This window comes from Cornus florida, unplaced genomic scaffold (genome assembly GCF_030987335.1).
Source record: "Cornus florida cultivar Cherokee Brave unplaced genomic scaffold, ASM3098733v1 CherokeeBrave_3.0.0_Hap2_Chr09, whole genome shotgun sequence".
NCBI lineage: Eukaryota > Viridiplantae > Streptophyta > Magnoliopsida > Cornales > Cornaceae > Cornus > Cornus florida.
The window spans coordinates 94733670-94758264 of NW_026775579.1; the positions used below are offsets into that span (position 1 = coordinate 94733670).

Genomic DNA, 24595 nt, shown 5'->3' on the forward strand with positions numbered 1-24595 from the left:
CATCTTATGCTTTGGTTTTATTACCATTCCCATAAATTTAACGGTCATTGGTTAATTTACATAAATAACAGGCATCATGGAAATATATATATATATATATATATATATATATATATTTCTAGGACAAATGATAGAAAATGACCTACCACAATTGATGGCGCCAACAAAGTTATGAATGATAATTTATGGAACCCACAAGTGGAGTGGGCCCACTCCTCGCATAAGAGCCTAACTATCTTGGAATCCCGACATAATTTAAAGATTTGACTTTTTCATCAAATCACTTGTATTTGTTGCATCCCATGTGATTCGAAGGCTTATTATAGATTACTCTCATATTTCTCATCAGTGTCAAAAAAAAAAAAAAAAAAAAAAAAAAAATGAAAAAAAAAAAATCCTGTTTCAAAATAAATGTATTTTTGAGAATTGTGACTCAAACAATTTGAGAATTGTGACTCAAACAATTCTTAAAAAAGACATTCTTTTTTAAATAAAAAGAATATAATTTTTCAACTTTTGAAGTATTAATATAACTTTATACCTCTATGTTTCAATAATTATAAAAGAGTTTATAAAGTCTTTGTATTATAATAAATTATTAGATAATCTTTGATTATCACTATTTGGTTTTGAAGTTTCAATTCAAACTCTCTAATTAAAAATAATAATAATAATTATCGTATTATATATATATTATAAAGAAATACAGTACCAACTTTAATTTTGATGGGACAATACCATGAAATGGCACTAGCCAAGGGTCTTATTAATTTCTAGTCATATAGGGTAAAACTTGTAAATTAAATCAGAAGCCGTTAGGTCAACAAATTAAATCATCAGCATGAGGGAAACACACGGTGTGTAGAGACTTATGGCAACACCTAAAATTCTGGTTGGTCCGCTATCTTTATAATACTTATATATACATATATATCTATCCATCTTATAGTATACATTTTACACATACAAACACGCACAACTAAGTGACTACTATTGGTGAGAGTGAGAGTAGATGTCCCACTACCATTTCAAGTACACATACAAACACGCACAGTACATTTTAAGCAAAAAGTGAGTGCAAATGATTCCGCGAAATTTGGGACTTTTGATGATCTAGAATTTGACTTTTGGTAACGCCTAGATCACAGGTTTTAATTGCCACCAGCTGCTAAATGTTGCTATCTCTCACGGGTTGGTGCTGAATTCGCAGTGCATTCAATGTGTTTCTCTCTCTACCCACTAAATTGTCCTCACACTCTGATCTATAAAAGCGTATGTTTTTGTACAAACTCTGCTTTTCTTGTTATCATAAATCATCCAAACATTGAACGGTCTTTCTGTTGTTATGGTTACGTGTTTACTTCTGTACTGTGTTGTCTGAAATACCCATACTAATAAATGGCTCATAAAGTGTTTGATATATATTCTCAAAGAAGGGCAAGTGTTTGAATCTCTGTTTTGGTTGTTGAGGGTGGGCTAATGTAATGCTGGAATAAATTTTCATTTCGAAATTGTGATCTTTCTTATTTGATTTCAGTTCATTTGTGTTTTTGATTTGAAAAGAAAAAAACCCCAAGTCCCAGAAATTGTTTTTAGAGGAGTTGAATTTGAAGATCATTTTAGTGTCTTTAATATAATTTTTACAGCCTTACTGTGAGTTTGAAAGCATTACCATTCTGTTCAATTTATATTTCATGACATACTGTGCATCTCTGAGTCTTTCAATAACTCTTCCTGCCTCCCTTCAGTTGGGAGTTCACTTATTTGATATTGCATCGAAAAATATAATTTTTTTTCTTCCTTGTGTTTCAGTATTCATTTGAAAAAATAAAGTTTTTATATTAATCTCCTAATATTCGTTGGAATGGGTATTCTTTTAGATAGAGAAATCATTGTTGGCGTTGTATTCCGAATATTGACAGCCTTGATCTTGGCGAGGATTTGCTTGGCGAATAATGTCCCTGCTAATTTTGTTTTTGGTGATTCCTTGGTTGAGGTGGGAAACAACAACTACATTGCATCTCTGTCCAAAGCTAACTTCATTCCAAATGGAATTGATTTTGGAATGCCAACAGGAAGATACACAAATGGAAGAACTATAGTCGACATTATAGGCACGTCTCTACTTCTTATTGCTTTTGCTTAAATAATCTCTACCTTTTTCTCTTTATCCGATTATTGGTGGATTTGGGATAATATAAATGTTGAAAGTGTTTATTTTTGTAATTTGTTTTTTTGTTTATTTATTTATTTATTTTCTTTACCAGGACAAGAAGTATTGTGTTTTAAAGATTTTACACCTCCATATTTGGCTCCAACTACAGTTGGAGCTGTGATTCTGCAGGGTGTCAATTATGCTTCTGGTGGAGGAGGTATTCTAAATCACACCGGGAAGATCTTTGTAAGGCTTCTTATCCAATTTCTTTTGCTTGCGAAAAGATTTTGTTGAAATCTTGTAGATTTTACGAGTTCTAGCATTATGATGTTTCATCAACTTGGTTATAGAAAAAATAGTGTAAAGTGTGTGTGAATCAGTTAAGAAACAATGTACAGTGGGGTGTCTTGTTCCGAATAATTAGGTATCCTTTGCAGTTGAATTTATGACATATGGTGCATTTTTTGTATTGATGTATTAGACACAGATACTATTAACAAACTAAACTAAAGTACAATATGTATTGATTCCATAGGGTGGTAGAATCAATTTGGATGCGCAGATGGATAATTTTGCAAATACAAGGCAATACATAATCGCAAATATAGGTGCTCCTGCAGCAATGAAGCTATTTAAAAATTCTCTCTTCTCAATTACAATTGGCTCAAATGACTTCATCAACAACTATTTAACTCCTGTTGTCTCAACTGTTGAGCAACAATTTGTTCCTCCAGAAATTTTTGTGGGTGCCATGATTTCAAGATTTAGAATACAGCTCATGGTAGAACTTCTTTGCTACTCCATAAATAATTCTAGACACACATTTGATTGTTTCGTTCAAAAACTTCTTAATAGATCTAAATATTTTCCAGAGACTCTATGACATGGGTGCTAGAAGGATTCTTGTGGCAAATGTCGGGCCAATTGGGTGTATTCCCTTCCAGAGGGATCTTAATCCGTCTGCGGGAAGTAGCTGTGTTGCTTTTTCAAATGAGTTAGCCCAGTTATTCAACTCTGATCTGAAGAGCCTTATCGCGGAGCTCAGTTCAGATCTAGTTGAATCCAAGTTTGTTTATGCAGATGTCTACCGCATTGTAGATGATATCATTCAAAACTACATGTCATATGGTGAGTACAATTCAAGCCTGGTAATGTTTTTTTGTTTTGGTTTTGTTTTTGCTTGTTTTCTACTTTGGTGAAGCTTAATATATATTGTATTCCACAGGTTTTGAGAATTCAAATTCTTCCTGCTGCTACACTGCTGGGCGATTTGGGGGTTTGGTCCCATGTGGTCCTTCATCAAAAATTTGTCCGGACAGATCCAAGTTTGTTTTCTGGGACCCTTTTCATCCAACTGATGCTGCTAATGCTATCATCGCGAAGCGACTTATAGATGGTGGTTCGGATGATATATCACCGATGAATATTCGACAACTCTTGAGTCTTGACCTATGAAGAAGAATTAGATTAGATTGCTCAGTGGATGATTCAAGTAAAAGTTGGACACAGAATTTACATTCTGTTTGCATGGTTATAGATGTTACATTGATTTATCAACAACTTGGAAATAGGAAATAGGAATATACTAGTTATTGATTACTGGATTGAATAAAACGTTGATTATTATGTTTGAATCCGAAAATGGGTACATATAGAATTACAGATACAGGGGCTTGTGTTGATTTTCTTATTAAGAAAAAGAAATGTTCTACACTACTTTTTTTCATAGAAATGAAAAATAAATAAATAAATAAATAAATAAATAAAAAATAAAAGAAGAGTGTGTTCCTTTCACATCAAATATATATTGGACCACTTGGAATTACAAATCCATCTCATGGGTATTCACTCTTCATGGAGTGTGTTTAGGTGAGTTCATAAATACAGATGCGTCAACCTTATATTAGGATATCTTTCTCTTACAAATGAAATGAACTAATCATACAAAACTTTCACGCATTCTGTAACATTGAATCATATGTTGCAGCTCCTTTAAAAAAATATTTTAAGGGTCCCTTTTTAATTCAACTTGGTGAAATGTTGTTGTTGTTTTTTTTTTTTGGGTAATTACTTTGTGAAATGTTGCACAGTAAGTAATACAGTACATGTTACTAATGGATGAAGGGGTTCGATCTTGACGTGGGCAGTTTCATGTGAATAATATACTGGACAACTTTAATGCTATGTTGATGAGTCACAGTGGTGCATGGACAATTGTGTAATTCTCTTCAAGCATCACTTTTGAAATAAAATGATGTTATTGTCCCTAACTATTAATTTGATTTGATTTTGCATAACAGGCAGATGATTTGATAGCCAACTGAGTTAGTGTCTCCAATAAATTTTGAAATGTCAAATTTTGACTCTCTCCATTTACTAATATAATTAGTATTCCTTCCTATTTTTTTTTTTTTATTTTTTAAATACACTCCACTTTTGAAATAAAATAACATTAGTGCCCCTAACTCTTATGCAGGAGATTCAAATATTAGGGATATTTTTGTCATTTACATTTCCTACCAAATAATTATAATAAAACAAGAGAGGTACTCCTCTTTTTTCAAATTACACTTCACTCACCTTCTTTTTTTTTTAAAGAGAAAACTAATTAATACATCATCCCTTATTTTGTAATGTCATAACTACCATTTATATAATTTTAATTTTTTTTTAACCTTCTTTATTTCCTTTACTATTTTTTTCCCTGTGTTATACCATTTTTTTTTTCCCCCTTTTTTTAGGAGGTCAGCTCAAATAAGACAATTTATTCAGAGATAGTTTTTCAATAATGACTTTTTTTTTTGGTTCCAAATTTCCAATAAAAAATAGAAAAATTCTTCTCGCCTTTAGCTTCAATGTCATAATTAATTAAAACAATTTTCTTCAAGAGAAATTCATCATTCTCCACAAAATAAATATTATTTGATGAATACGAAGAAATAATAATTTTATCAAATAAGTCAAATATAACTTCTTTCTAGGTGAAATTTGTAACCATACCTGAAATTGTTAACTCACCAATTTCATCAACTTTTGCCTCTTCTTTAGCACTTTTTTCTTCTTTAACTTTTCTTTACACTTCAATCTCCTCCACTTTTTCAATCTCTTCTTCAACACCTTTCTTTATCTCTTCCTTATTCACCATTTCACTTTGGTGTTCAACTTTTGAATCTTCAATTTCTTCAACTTCATTTATGTTGTAGGCCTCTTCATTCTCCACAAATTTCTCCTTATGACTTTCATAATCAATTTTTGTAAACTCATCATCCTCAAAGCATTGTACCCAATACTCCATGGGTAGTGATTCACCTCTATGATTAGAAACGATGGTCTCGAGCCTCTTCCAAATACAATTTAGAGTTTTGAACTCTTTAAAATACTCTCAAATTTCTTGATATATTGCCTTTTGCAACAATACCAATACCTTATTTTCTTTCTTTTCACGAAGCTTGTTGGACATACCATTCTTTGACTCTTCTCTAACAACATCCCACAAATCACATGCTTTGAGGTATGAAGTCATGATGATTCTCATCCTCTTGTAATTAGAGAACATCATTTTCTCACTGAGAAAGTACATTTTCCCTTCTTCTTCATCATCAAGGAAAAACATGTTTTCCTTAAAATGTTGAACCTTTTAGGATCAACTTTGTTAGGCTTTCAGGATCGTCTAGGCTCTGATACCATTTTTTTTGGAAATAATGGGCTATACAAACAAATATAACTCTATATAATTTGAAAGAGAAATGGAAGAAGAAATATATTATTTCACTTATTCCCAACTTTTTCTTCTTCTAAAATGACTAAAATACATGATTATATAGGCCTTACACATGTATGTGTATCCATTATATTTAAATGCTTAATTACACCCACTATTCCCACTAACATGATATTTAGTAGGTATAACTCTTACTAATATAACCATTTAGTCTTAACTCTCATGATTCTTGATTTTACATAACCTTCACCATCACACCAACTCTCATATACTAATTCTCATTAAGATAATTTACTATCCACTAATATGTTAAATGCCCTTTTACATTATGTACACAAATACTTGAAATGACTAATTAAATACTAAAATCAAGTTTATTTTTCAACAGTTGCAGCCTTTGCCCAGAATGATCCTTCTCTGATCAGTACTTTCATTCCACAGTTGGATCTAATGATTGGAAGAACTAAAGAAATGTACAAACCAAAGGAGAAAGAAAAAAAGGAGGAAAAATGGATCACAAGAAAAAACAAGTTTTTTTGGAATGCCGAAGAAGACTTTTGGATTGAACAAGGGTGATGCAGTCTTTTATTTGGGGAGCAATTCTTCTGATGATAAGAGTAAAGTATGGGGATTTACAAACTTAATTTTCAAGCAATATTAGAATGATGCAGTAATTTATTTATGATTATAAACATCTGATCCACTTAATTACCTTTTCATAAACCATGTTACTGATGCTTTGCCGAAAGTCTAAACATATATATTAATTACATAGATGGTTTTCCGAGAATGTTTGTCTTTCCTTATTGTGGAGGGAAAAAACTCCCTCCAATAAAAAACGCACACGTCACCACTACCCATATCTACATTCCAAGGACATATAAGGCCCATCATGCTCAAGCCCAAGTGGAGGGTATTTACAGCCCAAGACCATTGTTATTTGTCCTCCAACTTCCATCAAGGCCGAATCAAGAAGTCATCAGCCCAGCTTGTCGTCAGCCCAGCGTATGAGTATTTAACATCCAGCCTGTTACCCAAGCCCAGCCGGATCAAAATATATTCAGCCCAAGAATGCACAAATCCTACCATTTGAAGGATTTGTTGTAGAAGGAAAATTCGGATAGGAAGTTCTGTACAAGGCAATCTCTATGTATGGAAAATTCGACAATGGAAAGAACTCTATTAGAAAAGAATGGTTATATAGAAAGAATTGGAGGGCAAGCAACGCGAGTCCTACCATAATTTTGCAATCTTTTGTATATAAATAGAGGCTAAGACCTCCAATAAAGGATCAAGCAATTCTACGCTTCTCTACACACTGTTCTTATTTATTTTTATTGTTTTTGAGTGAGTTGTTTTATTTTTCTCAATCATTATTGGTTGGGCGAAATTTTGCACCTACACTTTGGCGCCGTCTGTGGGAAGCGTATAAAAATATACTCCCACTTGTTTTGCAAATTAAATCCTTTAGTCGTGTCTGGAATGTCAAACGGAGAGTCAGCAATGAATCAACAGATAGAATTGATGCAAAAGATGCGAGAAGAGTTCTTGCACCAATTTGAGACACTCCGGCAAGCAAACGATACGAGTGTTGCCCAGATAGCTGCGCTTCAGCAGCAGACTCATACGCTGCACACGGCCATGGCCAAGCTAACGCCACAACCGCCACCAGGCGATGCTGCGGCACCACCCCCCACTCGGAAGTTACCTCCGGTTCACGAGCCTCCAGCCAACGAGACACCACCCAACGGGGCTCGACCTAGTGAGGTTCAGCAAAAGCAAGGGACGAGGTCCGAGGCGGTTGCTTCGGATAATCTCCCGCATCGCACACAGGACGAACAGGCCGAGTCCAGCCATAGGCTTACGGTATGGTCCAATGGCGTTCCAGATGGCGCACGGGTACAAGATGCCTTCGACGAAAAGAAGCTCTTGAGAGTCCAGACACCAACCGAGATGGCTAGAGAGCACAAGAACTCCTTGGTCAAGACCCCCTTTACTGACGAAGTGTACCTTGTGGAAAGGCCGAAGAAGTTCACTATGCCATCCTTCACCCAGTTCGATGGGGCAGGAGACCCCTCTCGGCATCTCGATCATTATGCACAAAAGATGGCACTGGACGATCATAACGATCCGTGGATGTGTAAGGTTTTTCCTACCAGTTTAACCGGAGCAGTGTTAGAATGGTTCAGGAATAGGCCACACAAGTCTATCCCTGACTATGAGACCTTGTGCACTATGTTCTTAGCCCAGTATTGCGGAAATAAGAAGCAGAAGAAAAGTATCGCCAGCCTTTTTACCATAAGGCAAAGGAAAGGGGAAACTCTGCAAGATTTTTTATCCAGGTTTAACATGGAGGCCTCGGAGATAGCAGATTGCCATCCTGCCACGGCAATCGAAACATTTAAGTTGGCAATGATCCAGGGAACCAAGTTTCACACATCCTTGGTCAAATATTCCCCCCCGGATATGTAGACTTTGAACGCTAGGGCACAAATCTACATTCGGTTGGAGGAAAACGTAGCCCACCGTGCACAGCACGCTACCCTCGTCACGGTGGAAAACAAGTCTCGAGAGAAAGCTGCGAGCACAAGGATGCAGAAGGTTCCTCATACCGCCACACAAGTCACCCAAGAGTCTGAGAAAAGGCGAAGGACAGAGGACAGGCTTACCCCTCTCCGTACTACCTTGGCGCGCCTATTCCAAGAGAATAAGACGAGGTTCGCGACTCCTCAGCCCATGAAGCAACCCTTAGAGCAGAGGGACAAAAGCAAACATTGTGCCTACCATAGAGATTATGGGCATACCACCAATGACTGCAGGTCCCTACAGCGACAAGTAGAAAGCATGATAGCGAGAGGAGAATTGATGGAGTATCTCGCCACGAAGGAGCACGTAAAACCTCGGGAGGTTAACCCTCGACGGGTAGAGGGCGGTCAGGTAAAGGTTATCCATGCTATACACGGAAGGTCAGAGGATGATGAAGAGTCTGAAGAGTTGTACAGATCCAGGCTGAGAGAGGCTCATAAGTTACGAAGAGTGTCTTCGGTAAACACGGTTGCACCAGGCAGCATCAACATTGGATTCGGTAACAATGATCTTTCTAGAGTCCAGCGCCCGCATGAGGACCCCTTGGTCATCAGCCTCCTGGTAGCGAATTATATGATCAGGAGAGTGCTGATAGATCCGGGAAGTAGCGCCAACATCATTACAAAAACAGCTTTTGATCAGTTGGGGGTTTCACCATCATCCATCAGGCCAACTTCCAGCCCCCTAATGGGATTTGATGGTACTAAGGTGAATCCGCTCAGGGTGATCGATCTATCCGTTACTGCAGCAAAGAGGACTCTGAAGGAAAACTTCGTCGTAACAGAAATTCATCCATCTTATAACCTCATTATGGGGAGAGGTTGGATCCATCGTATGAACGGAGTCCCCTCTACACTTCACCAAGTAATGAGGTGTTTATCCCAGGATGGCAGGGAGGTCATCGACCTCTGGGGAGACCAGGTTGCTGCAAAAGAATGTTACATGCTAACGCTACATGGAGCAAAGAAAGCGTCGAAGTCACCTCAGTTAGAGGCGAATCCCAAAGACGCGATCAAATAGCAGTTACAGTATCCTCTGCCCAAGTATCTCAAGGCAGAGGAAGAAGCCGAACCTGAAGCACCTACCGAGGAGTCCCTCGAAGCTATAGAGGTGGTCCTCGGAGACCCCCAGAAGATCACCTACATTGGCTCATCTTGCACAGCCGAAGAGAAGGAAGCATTGATCAGGGTCATTCGGTGCAATTCGGATGTCTTTGCCTGGGATCACTCGGACATGGTGGGGATCGATCCTACAGTCTCATGCCATAGTCTGAGGGTTAACCCAGAGTTCAAGCCAGTCAAGCAGAGGCACCGACGGTTCGCACCTGAACGAAATCGCATTATAGCCGAGGAAGTAAATTAACTATTATAAGCATGATTCATTCGAGAAGTGCAATACCCGCAATGGCTCTCAAATGTAGTAGTCGTTCAAAAGAAGAATGGGAAATGGAGGGTATGCGTAGATTATACCAACCTTAACAAAGCTTGCCTAAAAGATAGCTTTCCTCTGCCCAAGATTGATCAAATGGTGGATGCTACGACGGGTTATGAAAGGCTCACATTCCTCGATGCATACTCCGGCTATAATCAGATTCCCATGAATCCTGAAGATGAGGAGAAAACCGCTTTCATCACAGAAACGGGCACTTACTGCTACAGAGTGATGCCCTTCGGTCTAAAGAATACCGGAGCCACCTACCAGCGACTTGTCAATAAAATTTTCAATAATCTGCTGGGAAATACGGTTGAAGCCTATATCGATGATATGCTGGTCAAGAGTATACGGAAAGAGGACCACCCGAAGCACCTCCAGGAGGTCTTTGATACTCTCAAGAGATACAATATGAAGCTGAACCCCACCAAGTGCTCCTTCGCCGTCTGGTCAGGACAGTTCCTTGGGCACGTCGTAAATAAAAGAGGAATAAAAGTAAGCCCAGCTCAGGCAAAGGCACTAATACAGAACCAGGAGCCGAAAACCCGCAGGGAAGTGCAAGTTCTAACCGGCCAAATTGCGGCTCTCAGCCGGTTCATATCCCGATTATCTGATAAGTATAAACCTTTCTTCGATGCTATTCGATCCAAAAACAAAGATATGTGGGGACCTCAGCAGCAAGAAACTCTCAATCAATTGAAAAGCTACATGATAAAACCCCCAATCCTTTCTGCTCCAACGCCCGGAGACACTCTCATCCTGTACCTGGCAGTATCAGCTGTAGCAACAAGCGCAGTGTTGATCAAAGAAGGAGGCAAGGTTCAGCACCCAATCTTTTACACAAGCAAAACGATGACGGATGCCGAGACACGGTACAGCAAGACAGAAAAGGTAATCCTGGCGTTAATTTATGCCAAGAGGAAACTTCGACATTACTTCGAGTCTCACAGCATAGTGGTACTTACAAATCACCCTATACGGGCTATCCTAGCTAAACCAGACCTGTCTGGTCGAATTACAAAATGGGCTATTGAACTTAGCTCTTTTGACATCACCTATGCACCGAAGGTATCTCACAAGGGGCAGTCGGTGGCGGATTTCCTACTAGAGTACGAAGATCAACCTGAGGAACCGACACTTCAAGAGCCATACTGGGAGTTACGGGTTGATGGCTCTTCCAACCGAAAAAGAGCAGGGGCCGGTATTGACATCACAACACCCGAGGGTACCAAGCTGCAGCAGTCAATTTTGCTAGATTTCCCATCTACTAATAACGAGGCCGAGTACGAGGCGATGCTTGCCGGACTTCGGCTAGCTAAATAGCTACAGGTACGATGTTTAAAAGTTTTTAGCGACTCACAGCTTGTGATCAATCAAGTGACAGGGCAATATTCTCCCAAGGAGGAACGTATGAAGTCGTACAAAAATGCTGTAGAGAGTGTTATCCGGGAGTTCGATCAAATCGAGTTCCATCAGGTACCACGAGATGAAAATGCCGAAGCGGATCGATTGGCCGCAGCCGCATCATCTTCAGATGAAGAGTTGATTCGGCTTGTTCCAATCGATGTTCTCGAAGAACCCAGCATTAATCCCCGGCAAGAGGTGATGATGATCCCGGAAGTACCACGCGAGCCCTGCTGGATTGATCCAATCGAGGCCTACCTCAAGGAAGGGGTTCTCCCGAATCAGAAAGCTGAGGCAAGGAAGCTTAGGCTTACCGCGGCTAAGTACGCAATCATCAATAACCAGTTGTACCGAAGGTCATTCTCCGGTCCCTATCTCAAGTGTTTAACCCCTACTGAGGCTCTCACAATTCTAAAACAAGTTCATGAAGGAGATTGTGGAAACCACTCCGGAGGAAGATCCCTTGCACACAAAATTCTAACCCAAGGTTATTTCTGGCCATACTTGGCTCGGAATGCCGAGGAATACTCAAGACGATGTGACAAGTGTCAGCGCCATGGTCCAATAAAGCACCAACCTGCCGAAGGTTTGCACGCCATGGCTAATCCATGGCCGTTCGCCCAATGGGGGATTGATATAGTAGGACCATTACCCAAAACCATGGAAAAAAAGGAACATGTGCTTCTAGCTACGGATTACTTCACCAAGTGGGTGGAAGCTGAAGCTTTCTCTAGCGTCATCCACGAAGAAGTAAAACATTTCATTTGGAGCAACATTATTTGCCGGTTTGGGGTACCAAAAGTCATTGTAATGGACAATGGTAAGAACCTCGATAACAGAAGTACAAGGAAATTCTTTAGCGAACATGGAATCCTGCAAAAATTGGCTGCAGTTAGTCATCCACAAAGCAATTGGCAAGCTGAAATAACTAATCGCACGATATTCGGGTGCTTAAAGAAAAAGTTGGAGAAATTGAAGACAAAGTGGTACGAGAATCTCCCTCAAGTGCTTTGGGCCTATCGAACCACTCCAAGACGACCCACGGGAGAAAGCCCATTTGCTATGGCATATGGATCCGAAGCTGTCATTCCTACCGAGTCCATAATCCCAACCCTTCGGATATCCTTGGTACTGGAGGGGAACAATGAGCAACAACTCGAACATAGCCTTGATTTGGTGGACGAAAGGAGAGATGCAGCAGCAATTCGTCTGCGCGGCATACCAACAGCAGGTGTGTAACAGTTATAACAAACGCGTCAGATTTAGGAGCTTTGTGGTAGGCGATTGGGTTTTGAAGCAGGAGACAGCTCATGTAAAGAAACTGGAATCTAATTGGACCGGACCCTACAGAGTTACCGAAGTAGTGGGGAAAGGAGCATATCGTTTGGCCGAAGCTGGCGGACGTTCCATTGCGCGTCCTTGGAACGCAATACACCTGAAAAGGTATTTCCATTAGTTAAGTTTGTCAATTTTGCTACAAGTTTTTCACAAATAAGGCTGAATATGTCCACAGTCAGCCACACTTTTCTATATTCTTGTTTCTTTTTATAAAAATGGGGGGGGGGGGGGGGTCATACGACTCTATGATTACGCAACTTTTATACGCATGTCAAGTCGCACTATGCGTTATAATCAATGATTTTTACAAAACAAACAAAAAACAACAAGCACACAAGACACAAAACACATGACTTATGGCCTGTACTTACAACTTTCTATCCCACATCGATAAAACAGTATGTGCTACATTCTGTTATATATGGGAATATTCAAATAGTTAATTACGGTGTAAGGAGGGCCCACTGGTATTTAAGGCTGTCAAGCTCAATACCAGAGGCATTCCTTACACCGACTTTTTTGACAAAAATTTAGTCTATGTCCCACATCGGATAGAAATAGAAAAGAAATACGGTTCATATATGCGTGGTCCACAACATTTGGCTGCCAAGAAGGGAGTATCAGTGGAGGCAGGTATCTAAAGTCAACAAATGGAAAACTTCACAGCCACTGTTACTCGCTTTCTTGGCCTCCTATCATTTTTGAGTCCTCGGCCTCATGATAAGTGGTTTGAGGAAAAATATAAAACAAACCTCCCCTCAGACTCAGCGCCGGGGAGTAATTCATTCGCCTCGGACCTTAAGTGTCCGGGTCGGCACAACCTCCCCTCAGGCTCAGCGCCGGGGAGTAGTTCTCTCGCCTCGGACCCTAAGTGTCCGGCTCGGCAAAACCTCCCCTCAGACTCAGCGCCGGGGAGTAATTCATTCGCCTCGGACCTCAAGTGTCCGGGTCGGCACAACCTCCCCTCAGGCTCAGCGCCGGGGAGTAGTTCTCTCGCCTAGGACCCTAAGTGTCCGGCTCTGCAAAACCTCCCCTCAGACTCAGCGCCGGGAAGTAATTCATTCGCCTCGGACCTTAAGTGTCCGGTTCGGCACAACCTCCCCTCAGGCTCAACGTCGGGGAGAGGCTCGGCAAAACCTCCCCAGACTCAGCGCCGGGGAGTAATTCATTCGCCTCGGACCTTAAGTGTCCGGTTCGGCACAACCTCCCCTCAGGCTCAGCGCCGGGGAGTAGTTCTCTCGCCTCGGACCCTAAGTGTCCGACTCGGCAAAACCTGCCCTCAGACTCAGCGCCGGGGAGTAATTCATTCGCCTCGGACCTTAAGTGTCCGGTTCGGCACAACCTCCCCTCAGGCTCAGCGCCGGGGAGTAGTTCTCTCGCCTCAGACCCTAAGTGTTCGGCTCGGCGGAACCCCCCTCCGGCTCCACGCCAGGGAATGTATAATTCGCCTCGGATCCTAAGTATCCGAGACAGCTTCGGACCCTAAGTGTCCTACTCAGCAATATCCCTCCACACTCAGTGCCGAGGAGTAATTCGCTTTAGACCTCTGGTACCCGGATCATAACTCTTCCTACCAGACTCCAAGTGTTTAATACCCTGTGGATGCAGATATATCATAAGTTTATCATACTCCACCTCACATCAGGAACACATGAGAAGGAAAGAGTATGTATACGCCTACTACAGGCAAGTAAAATGCAAGGGTTCATTTAACAGTTAAATCATTGTCCATATGAATCATCCTGCGATATCAACTAAACTGTTAAAAAGATCTCCTTCCTCCCACAATCCTTGCGTTTTCACGGATAGCATAAATCCGAAGCATAAAGACAATGTTTAGTGTTTAAACACATTACCAGACAGAGAAATATGAACAGTATCAAGAGCATACAGCAAAAACAAGTCAGGCAAGCCTAAAACGAAAAATTATATTCATTATCCCAAAACAGGCTGTTCATAAAAACAAAATACATGGCTCTACTTCCTCTTCGGATTGAAGGGAGTAGATTCAAAAGCATCTACTACATTAGGATTTGAGGTAGAAGGAGTTGAAGCCGCAAGAGCAGGGGAGCTAGGAGTACCCTTCAGGTGTGCCTTCACCATCTCGGCAAAGCGGATTTCAGCTTCCAAAGCCTCTGGCCCTTCATCGTATGGGAAGTGCACCCCCACTTTCTTGTCAAAGGCGTCCGGATACATCGTCTTAGGGCCTGAGCCCTGATTAGCCAGACCGGAACGCTTTAGCACTAGCTAGGTGCGCCAGACAAGAGTAGCGCCCCTGCATTTGCTTCCCCGCCTTGAAGCAAGTAGTAAGAGCCTCGGTCAAGCGTTGAACCTCGGCCTGAAGAGAATCCACCTTAGCCTCAGAGGCTGACAACTGCCTCTTATACGCATCCTTGGCTTCAGACGCTATCTTCAGATTGGTGGAGGCAGTAGTGGCTCTCTTCTCTGCATTATCAAGATCCTTTTCCAACTTCTTGATGGAGAGGGATTGAGCTTCAGCAGTGGCGCAGAGGGCCATGGTGTGGTATAGACTCTGTTTAACAGGGAAGCAAATATAAGCATAAATAGAAACATAAGCAAGCAAGAGTAACTTAATTCTGGAAGAGCAATGCGAACCTCTATGGCCCGGACTGGGGCAGAGGGGAGTAGTTGCTCCAACTCCATTTGGCTATGGCTTCCTCGTCCTTTGGGAGCCACATTCCTCGAGCCACCGCCAGTGCAGCTGAAGGGTCTGTAATCACAGAATCCTCTGAGTGCAGGACTGACTTGTCAGCCCTGGTGAATGAAGGAGTCCAAGGAGCCCCAGTCTCGGCTAGAACAAAGGCCCTGACTTCATCTTCAGGTTTGGCCTCTCCAGCCTTTTTCCCTCTGCTTTTAGAAGGGACCTTGCCCTTGCCAGAGGATGAGGGGTTGAGGCGAGACTTCTTCAATGGTGGTTCCTCAACCTCCACTTCATCCTCAGTTGATCCAATGACGACCAAGGGTTGGGTATCTTCGGCTTTCTTCTTTAAAGCCTCAGCCCTCTGGATCTCCTCCTCAGTCATGGGGAAACTGTCAAAGGATGGTAGAGACAGGTCCATGAGGTCTGCAGCAACGACACTAGAGGCAATGTCCTTGAGGTTTGAAGAAGTTAGCAGGTCCTCGATAGGCGAGGGGTCACTCCAGACTCGTTCCTCAAGAAAAGAAAGTCTGTTCCTTGCTGCGGAGGATGGGAATGTAGCTGAAAAAACACCAAGAAACTCATAAATACGGCGAAATATTAAGACTTGGCAAGGAAAACAACCAAAACACTTGGTATGAAGGGAGGTTAAATATTCTATACCTAATTTCCCGAATTTGCGCGGGATAGGGAGCGCAATTGATTGGGACACGAACCATTTTCCTTTAACTACAACCATCCTTTGTTTCCATTTTTTTTCGGATGAGGGGAGGTTCGTGCATATCCTCTGATGAAGGGGAGAAGTAAAAAAGAAGCGACTAGGCTCGGTCCCATGCTTAGATATGTTGTAAGTAAGCAGAAGGTCAGCAAAGGTCAAATCCAGAGCCTCTAATTTCCAGCGCACCAACAGTGCCGAAAGGATGCGAAAGTAATTAGGATTTACCTGAAGGGGGGCAAGACCTAGCTTATTGAAAACTAAATGATAGAAGGGATGAAGAGGGAATCGGAGGGCGTTAAGGTGCCCAACCGAAAGAAGCAACTCATCCTCCTCAATTCCCTCGCCGGAGGTGAAATCGGCGCCCTCGGGATATTCTGCAATTTCTATTCCCTCAGGAATATCAAATTCTTCCATTACCGAAGCAATAGAGAACTTGATTTCCCAATTAAGTTGTTTGCATGGTTTTTAAAGAATGTCTGTCTTTCCCTATAATATTAATCCCAATTAAGTGTTTGCTTATAGAAAGATTGATATCCTCGATCATAATTATGCAAAGTTGTGAAGAGAGACAAAGCACGTGTAATGTTATTTTAGAGTACTTTTGATTTTGATTACTCCTGCCTTTGGTGGCTAAAAATAAATTTTACTAGAATATATGGTACATATTTGCATATAACATTTTTACTATTTTTTTTTTTTTTTTTTTGGAATGATAAGGAAGATTAGATAAAATATAGAAAACTGTACAAACCCAAAGAAAACATATAGCCTATTGGCCCAATCACTTGCAAAAGTCTTGCAATGCATAAAGCCAAGAAGCCCAACAAATAAGACCCAATCGGCCCAACCATCTGAATTACAAAACTAAAATTCCGATGAGCAGTTTAGACCTCCAATGGTGAGGGGAGCACCAGCAGAGGAGGTCCATACGTGTCAATCTGGCGGCAAGGGAGGGGGACGGATGAATGCACCATTTTTTTACTATTTTTGAAAGACTAGTAATGTGGGACTTTTCACAATTTTATTTTATTTTATTATTTTTTTTAAGGCAATAAACACACACGGTCATTGGAGTATAATAGATAGAATGTGGATTTAATTTAATTTATGATCAGCTCCAACTTAATTTCAGCATTGGCAAGACTCTCTACTTATTAATTCATCAATCTCTTATTATTCTTTTTTTTCTTTAATGAAACTTTATATGAATTTCCTCTATTTTGGTTGCTTAATTATTATAATTGTTGATGAATAGAATCTAAATATAGATGAATATAGGATTTTCAATAGAATTTTTTTTTTTTTTTTTACCAAACAATGGCCGAAGCCCATATAAGTGGAATTCCTTATATGTAATTGGAGTAATGATAGTTACATCGAAGCCATGCACGGATTTGTTGGGTAGAATGATGACAGATAACATGATTCAACATTTTTTACTAATCTAATTATTCACTTTTATTCACCATTCCATCCCTAATTTTAGAAACCTCTCCGCTATCCCCAATTTCTCAGACGAAGATCACGTTTTTTTTATTTTTTTTTATTTTTCGACACGATCTGTAACAACTCCAAATGTTTTGACGATCTACAACAAACTTTTGACGATTTGTATAGTACCTCTGTAAATCAAATATATATATATATATATATATATATATATATATATATATATCAATCTCTCTGTATATGTATATGTTGCTGTAATTTTTTTATAAGAGTTCAAGACCAATGTCAATCCATTGAATAGAGATTGATTCATCAACAGAGGTACTCAATAGTTCCAAATCGTCAAAAAGTTGCAAATTGTCAAATGATTGTTGTAGATTGTCAAAACATTTGGAATTGTTGCAGATCAGAAAAATAAAATAAAAAATAAAAAATTGAGAATGATGAGAGAAACTTCATCCGGACAACAGAGAGGTTTTTGAAATTAGGGATGGGATGGTGAACAGTAAAAGCGAATAATTAGATTAGTAAAAAATCACGTTCTCTGCAAGCTGAACTATCACATTATTTTGCCCAACAATTCAGTGCATGACTTCAATTTAACTATCATTACTCATGTAGTTGTGGTGGAGTTTTTATTTTGAGAAATTACTGGGCTATCCTATTCGGTTTCTTCCATTTTTCTCTGCGTATATGCATAAGGTTTTGGCTTTTGATGTACCAGTTTTTTACTTTTGAATTGCATTATACTTGTGGGCTGGGCTGGTTTTGTTTTTTTTGATGCTCATGATCTGTTTGGGCCACTAATATGGACAGTCGACAATTTTATATTTTCTTTTTCTGTCTGGGCCTTGGGGAATGGCCCATGTTTTTATTGCAATCACCTTTTTAATTACCGGGAAAAAAAAAAAAAAAAAACATAAGAAAAAAAGGAATAATAATATTTACACACACATACACAAATTTATATTACACACACACATATATAGTCCTGATCTCTTGCTCCCCATAGAGTAAGAAAATTAATTCACACTTTCTATATAAACTGTTAAATTAAATCTAAGGGTCATTTTTTAAACCCACCTATAATTTTTCTTTTTAACACAAAACCACTCTCATCCTATTTTTAGTTTCTATATTTAATTTTACAATTACCACATACTGCAACAATTAAATATAATTACCAAAATAAAAATAGAAACTTTTGAAAAAAAATAATACGGTATATTTTACTAAAAATTTGTTTTTATTTAGATATTTTTTTGAAATAAATATCTTTGCGGTACACTTCACCTCTATTTTTCACGTTTATGTCAAACAAAGAACATTTACAAAATAGGCTAAGGTACTATACATTTTTTCTGTTTCCTATCCTTTATTTATTTTGTTTTGAAAAAGTAAATTTGTTTTCCCTTTAAATCTTTAAGTTCTGTGTCATTTTTTCAGTTTTCTCTTCTTTATTTATTTTGTTTTGAAAAAGTAAATTTGTTTTCCCTTTAAATCTTTAAGTTCTGTGTGGCTCCTTATTCTAATTACTATTGTTCAGGCTTATTTGCCCAGTTTTATGAATCACTAATTCAATACATAAAGTCAAAATCTTGTTGCATTAATTTTAATTGATTCAAATATAATTTTAATTCAGAGCAAGACTTTATTTTTCTTTGTTTTCCTAATAAAATTAAAATAGGATGGTAATTGTAAAATTAAATATAGAAACTAAAAATAGGATGGGAGTGTTTTTGTGTTAAAAAGAAAAATCATAGGTGGGTTTGAAAAATAACCGTTAGATTAAATCAAATGGTCTATATAAAAAGTGTGGATTAATTTTCTTACTTACTATATATATATATATATATAACACTCAATCCAACCCATACAATAAACCTTAACCAGGTTAGGGTTAAAAGGTATATAAACCCACTGATTAGGGGATGTAAAGATCACTGGACAAACCAAATTAGAGTCGCCGCAATGCTTAATTTAGTTACTAGCTTCTTATGGAACCCGATTGTCACTTATTAAATAGGTCTATGAATGTCTATTTTATTAATTACACCCTTAGTTTCTATTTTTAATATTAAAAAAAAAGAAAGTAAATTAATGTCAATTTATGTACCTTTGGAGTTCGGACAGCCTATCCAATAAACACCTGGGATGGGAGCAAGAGAAAAATAGAGAGAGCATAAAATTAAATCCTTTACCGATTAAGCACATAGGAGTAAGAAAAAAAACATAGAGAAAATAATAATAATAATATTTGAATAACATGTTAATATTATATATTGTAATTTTCTTTTTATTTTTTTAATAATTAATCATAATAATCAAAGAGAATTTGGTTATTCATTTTCTACCATACCGAATTTGCGAATTTTCTCCTGAATTCAACTTCGTCTTATTTAATTTTTCCATTGACAACCGGGCTAAGGGTTGTGGATAGAGAATTTTCGAAACCTCTAAGGCCCCCAAGCATATAAAACTACTACTAGTCACATAGCTCAAATTGGGATTGTTGTTGGAACAGTCAGTAAAAAAAAAAAATGTTAGTTGTTTAATGACACATTATAATAAGTAATAGTATAATGACACATAATATTGAAAGAGACTCTGCGTTATTAATTTTCTACCATACCGAATTTGCTAATTCTCTCCCGAATTCAGCTTCGTCTTATTTAATTTTTCCATTAACAACCGAGCCGAGCTAAGGGTTGTGGATAGAGAATTTTCGAAACCGCTAAGGCCCCCAAGCATATAAAACTACTACTACTCACAGAGCTCAAATTGGGATTGTTGTTGGAACAGTTAGTCAAAAAAACATGTTAGGTGTTTAATGACACATTATAATAAGTAATTTTCATAATTAAATTATTTTTTAATTTAACAATATTTTTTAAAATATTTTTATTTTTAATTTTAAATTGATGTTACCATATTTGATAATACTAACTTTATTAAGGAATGAGTGTAAGTCTTTATAAAAAATAAAAAGGGCATAATTAGCTAATAGTTACCTAAAATATTATGTAATTGTCTTTATAAAAAAAATAAAAAGGACATAATTAGCTAATGAAAAGGAATTACCTAAAATATTCTACCTTTATTAATTTCAAAAGTTTCAAATTCTAAATTTAGAAACCATTAAAAATGTTGTGGTTATCAAACACATCTAAACAAATTATAAAGAGAACCACCAAAGTTGGAGTTCATGGACTACGAAATCACGCGAAACAACTTATAGATTTCATGATCTTTTAAGTTAAACACAAAATTGGCGACTATATCCAGGTATTTTCCATAATCCTTTAACCTATTGTTTCGACCATTAAACAGATTGAATAGAAGATGCAACTGTTATTTTCCATTAAATCTTCAAGCCATGTGAAATTTTTACGTTCGTTTCAAAATTTTTTTTTTATTTAATTATTATTTGTTTTTTTCGATAATTATTTAATTATTATTTGTTTAATGCATAGTAACCATATATTATGATGTGTGTGTTGAATTTTATCTTCAATGTTACAAAGCGTAAAATAAATAAATATATGTATTATACACACACGTATGTATAGGCGTTTTGCACAGGTTTAACAAATCTGTAGACCATGTGTTACAAAACAGCGTAGAATTTAGACGCTTTTAAACCATTGTAGACCATTGTTGTTAAGTTAAAAGCTTTGTAATGTGTATGGTTTTTTTATTTTTAAAAAATTAGAATGTGACAGGTATTTGAATTGCTTTACGTCTAATGCAAATTTGCAGTATCAAACGTAATTAAGAAAGCCAAGTTGAAGCAATGACCAAGGAGAAGGCAGAAGCAGTAACCAAACTACAATTCCAGCAATTCGATGTTGTAACTGATTTCTCAGACCATAAGTATGGTAAATCCAAGAATGCGCGCCTAATTAGCACCGGAAGCGCAGCGTGCAAAAGTATCATGAAAGAATGGGAACTGTTACAGAACAATCTCCCAGAAAATATATATGTTAGACTTACGAAGGAAGGATTGACCTGCTGAGAGCTGTAATAGTTGGGTCCTCCGGAACACCATACCACAATGCCCTCTTCTTTTTCGACTTTCGACTTTCACTTCCCTCCAGACTACCCAAACGTACCTCCAAACCTACATTACATCTCCTTTGGCCTCCGCCACGGAAAAGTCTGTTTGAGCATCTTGAATACATGGACTGCTCCGAGATGGGAACCTGGGCGGTCGAGTATATTACAGGTCTTGGTTTCTCTCCAGGCACTAGTATATTATAGTTTCAATGAAAATTATAACTGTAGGGTGATTTTCCTCCTCCGAAAAGAGCCTAAGAACTTTGAGGGTTTCATTGTTGAACATTTTCGCAGCCATGGACGTGCTATTTTGACTGCGTGTAGGGTTTATAGCCAAGGGTTTTTGAGAGTCGGTCACTATGAAGATGACACCACCATGTCGTTGTTACCTGCAGAAAGAGTCCATGTACCATGGCATTTCAAGGATTCAATGAGGTGGGCGTATCCAGATCTTGTTGCAGCCTTTGCCAAGAATGATCCTTCTCTGAGGAATTTCATTCCACGGTTGGATCTAATGATTGGAAAAGCTAAAAAAAAATACTTACAAAAGGAGAGACAAAAAAAGATGGAAATAAGAATCAGAAGAAAAAAGAAGTTTTTTGGAATGCTGAAGAAGATTTTTGGATTGAACATGTGTGCAAAAAGCAATGTGGCTGCTGGAATGGAAGCAATCAAGCGCAGATTCAGGATTTCTAGGTGGGGTGGGCTAGCACTAAATATGAATACTAAGGGAATTGGTTTGGCCCTTTATTTTAGTATGGTGGCTGAGTTTACTTGGGCTTCATTGGGTTTTTGGGGTGGGCTAATACTATTAATTTTTTTTATTTTTTGGGCTGGGCTAATATATTAGTATAGTAAATTTTTTTTTTCTTTTTTTTTTTTTTTTGGAGTGGGCTACAGCACACCTTTGCCTACCCCTGTGTCCGCCCCTCGAAGCAAAATAGTCAATCAGATGGCAGCCATGACTTTGGGTCTCAAGAGAAGGTGATTATGACATCTCACTTATCCAGTTCAAATATTTGGTGAGCAATTCCGAAAAGATCGGGGATTTACAAACTTTTTAAGCAAATATTAGAATGATGCAGTAATTTATTTATGATTCCTTTTGATAAACCATGTTACTGATGCTTTGCTGAAAGCTCAAACATAATTACATAGATGGTTTTCACAGATAATGTTTGTCTTTCCCTATATATTAGAAACATATCCTCATAATTAAGGGTTGAAAATGAAAATCTCAACACCGTGCTTGATATTTTCATTCTGCATCAATTCTCATCTTTGCTCAGCAGCAGCAATTTGAAATTAAAGAAGAATGTTGGGAATAGAATGCGAATTTAATTTAATTTATGATCAGCTCGGTAAGTGCAAAATTCTACTCCACCAATAACAATTGAGAAAAATTATACAACACATTCAAGAACAGTAAAAATAAATAAGAACAGTCGTAGAATTGTTTCGATCCCTTTATTTGGAGGTCTGGGCCTCTATTTATATACAAAAGTTAGAAGAATTATGGTGCGTTGCTTGTCCTCTAATTCTTTCCATATATCAATTTCTTTACAAATAGAATTCTTTCCTCTTTATAATTCTTCCCTTTCCGGATTTTCCTTACACAGAACTTACTTCCTTTGATGAATCTTTTTCCTTGTAGGACCGGTTCCTTCTTTAAATGGATTTAGGCTGCATCTAACTTGGTACACATGACTGTTGGTGTCTTGATTCGAGCTTTAGTAAAGCCCATAGTTAGATAGTGGTAGTTTTGGACTAATGATCAACTCAACTTGGGCTTCTGAAGAGATGGGATTTGACCTTTATTGAAGATAAAGTTATATTTACGATGACGTGGATTGCCCTTATTGGAGGGAGATTTTTCCCTCCACACTTTGCCCCCAATTCCCTCTTTAATTGGATTGCGGCTCCTATTAAAAAGGGAATTGAATTTGCACGGTTGTCTTTTTTACCAAAAGACGTTTCAAAGATTACCCATTGCCATTCTGCCTTAAGAGATTCTATAAGGGTTACTTTTGCTCTCACTACGTTTCTTGCATTCTTCACTCCGTTGTCTTATCAGGTTAGTTCTCCATCTTTTTCTCTTCGATCTTGCATTATGAGTACTTCGACTATTCCTGAACGTATAGATATCATAGATTCTGAGTCCACTCCCTCGTCTTCCCCTAATCTCATTAAGGTTCCCCCACCTAGGGTTTCAAACTTTCCCAAACCTGTAAGTGACTCGGCTAATCAGCCAGGTGCTTCTCCGATCCAGGCTGAAACATCCACTTCTGGGTCGGACAATATCCTCACTAAGGAAGAAAGGAATGCAATTCTATCTATTCGTCGCATCCTGTTTTCCATTGAATCCATAATGGAGGAATTCGAGATTCCCAAGGGGATAGAAATTGCAGAGTACCCTAAAAGCGCTGATTTTTGTGCCGGCGAGGGCGTCGGAGAAGACGAGTTGCTCCTCTCTGTTGGGCATCTCAACGCTCTTAGGTTCCCTCTTCATCCCTTCTATCATTTAGTTTTCAACAAATTGGGGATTGCACCCCTGCAAGTAAACCTTAACTTCCTTCGAGTAATCTCAGCACTCCTCATTCGCCGGTGGTAGGAGAGTCTTGACCTGACTCTGGCTGACTTGCTGATTACTTATTCCATTTCTAAGCATGGAACCGAACCTTGTCGTTTCTTTTTCACTTTCCCCTTGCACCAAAGGATATGTACAGACCTTCCTACTTCTGAGAAAAAATGGAAAGAGAGGATGATAATTGTTAAAGGGAAATGGGCCGTACGCCAATTGAGCAAACTCCCAATCCCTCGTAAGTTCGGAAAGTTAGGTATAGAATATCCCCCCTTTCTTCATAAAGAGTGCTCGGGTTGTTTTCCATGTCGAGTCTTATTATTCGATATATTTACGAGTTTCTTGGTGTTTTTTTAGCAACATTTCCTTCTTCGGCTACCAAGAAAAGGCTTTCCTTCCTGGAAAAGCGGGTCTAGAGCAACCCTCCCTCGATCGAGAGCTTACTCACTTCTGCGAGTCTTAAAACAGTTGCTTCCAGAGCTGTAGCCGCTGATCTC

General features: G+C 38.6%; 1 protein-coding gene across 1 annotated transcript; it reads left to right on the plus strand.

The window, feature by feature from the left end:
* Positions 1-824: 824 nt before the first annotated feature.
* On the plus strand, positions 825-3984 carry LOC132275361 (GDSL esterase/lipase At4g16230-like). The gene is made up of 5 exons (XM_059776828.1): positions 825-2114; positions 2268-2401; positions 2691-2936; positions 3028-3283; positions 3381-3984. Exons 1-5 carry the CDS (start codon positions 1865-1867, stop codon positions 3608-3610), a joined length of 1116 nt encoding a protein of 371 aa, XP_059632811.1. The 5' UTR covers positions 825-1864; the 3' UTR covers positions 3611-3984.
* Positions 3985-24595: the final 20611 nt, after the last annotated feature.

Bases quoted from the DNA above. Each gene is read 5' to 3' on its own strand.
- LOC132275361 (XM_059776828.1), top strand. From the start codon at position 1,865: ATGGGTATTCTTTTAGATAGAGAAATCATTGTTGGCGTTGTATTCCGA. The intron at 2,115-2,267 runs GCACGTCTCTAC...TTTCTTTACCAG, and splicing joins AACTATAGTCGACATTATAG to GACAAGAAGTATTGTGTTTT. The intron at 2,402-2,690 runs GTAAGGCTTCTT...TTGATTCCATAG, and splicing joins ATCACACCGGGAAGATCTTT to GGTGGTAGAATCAATTTGGA.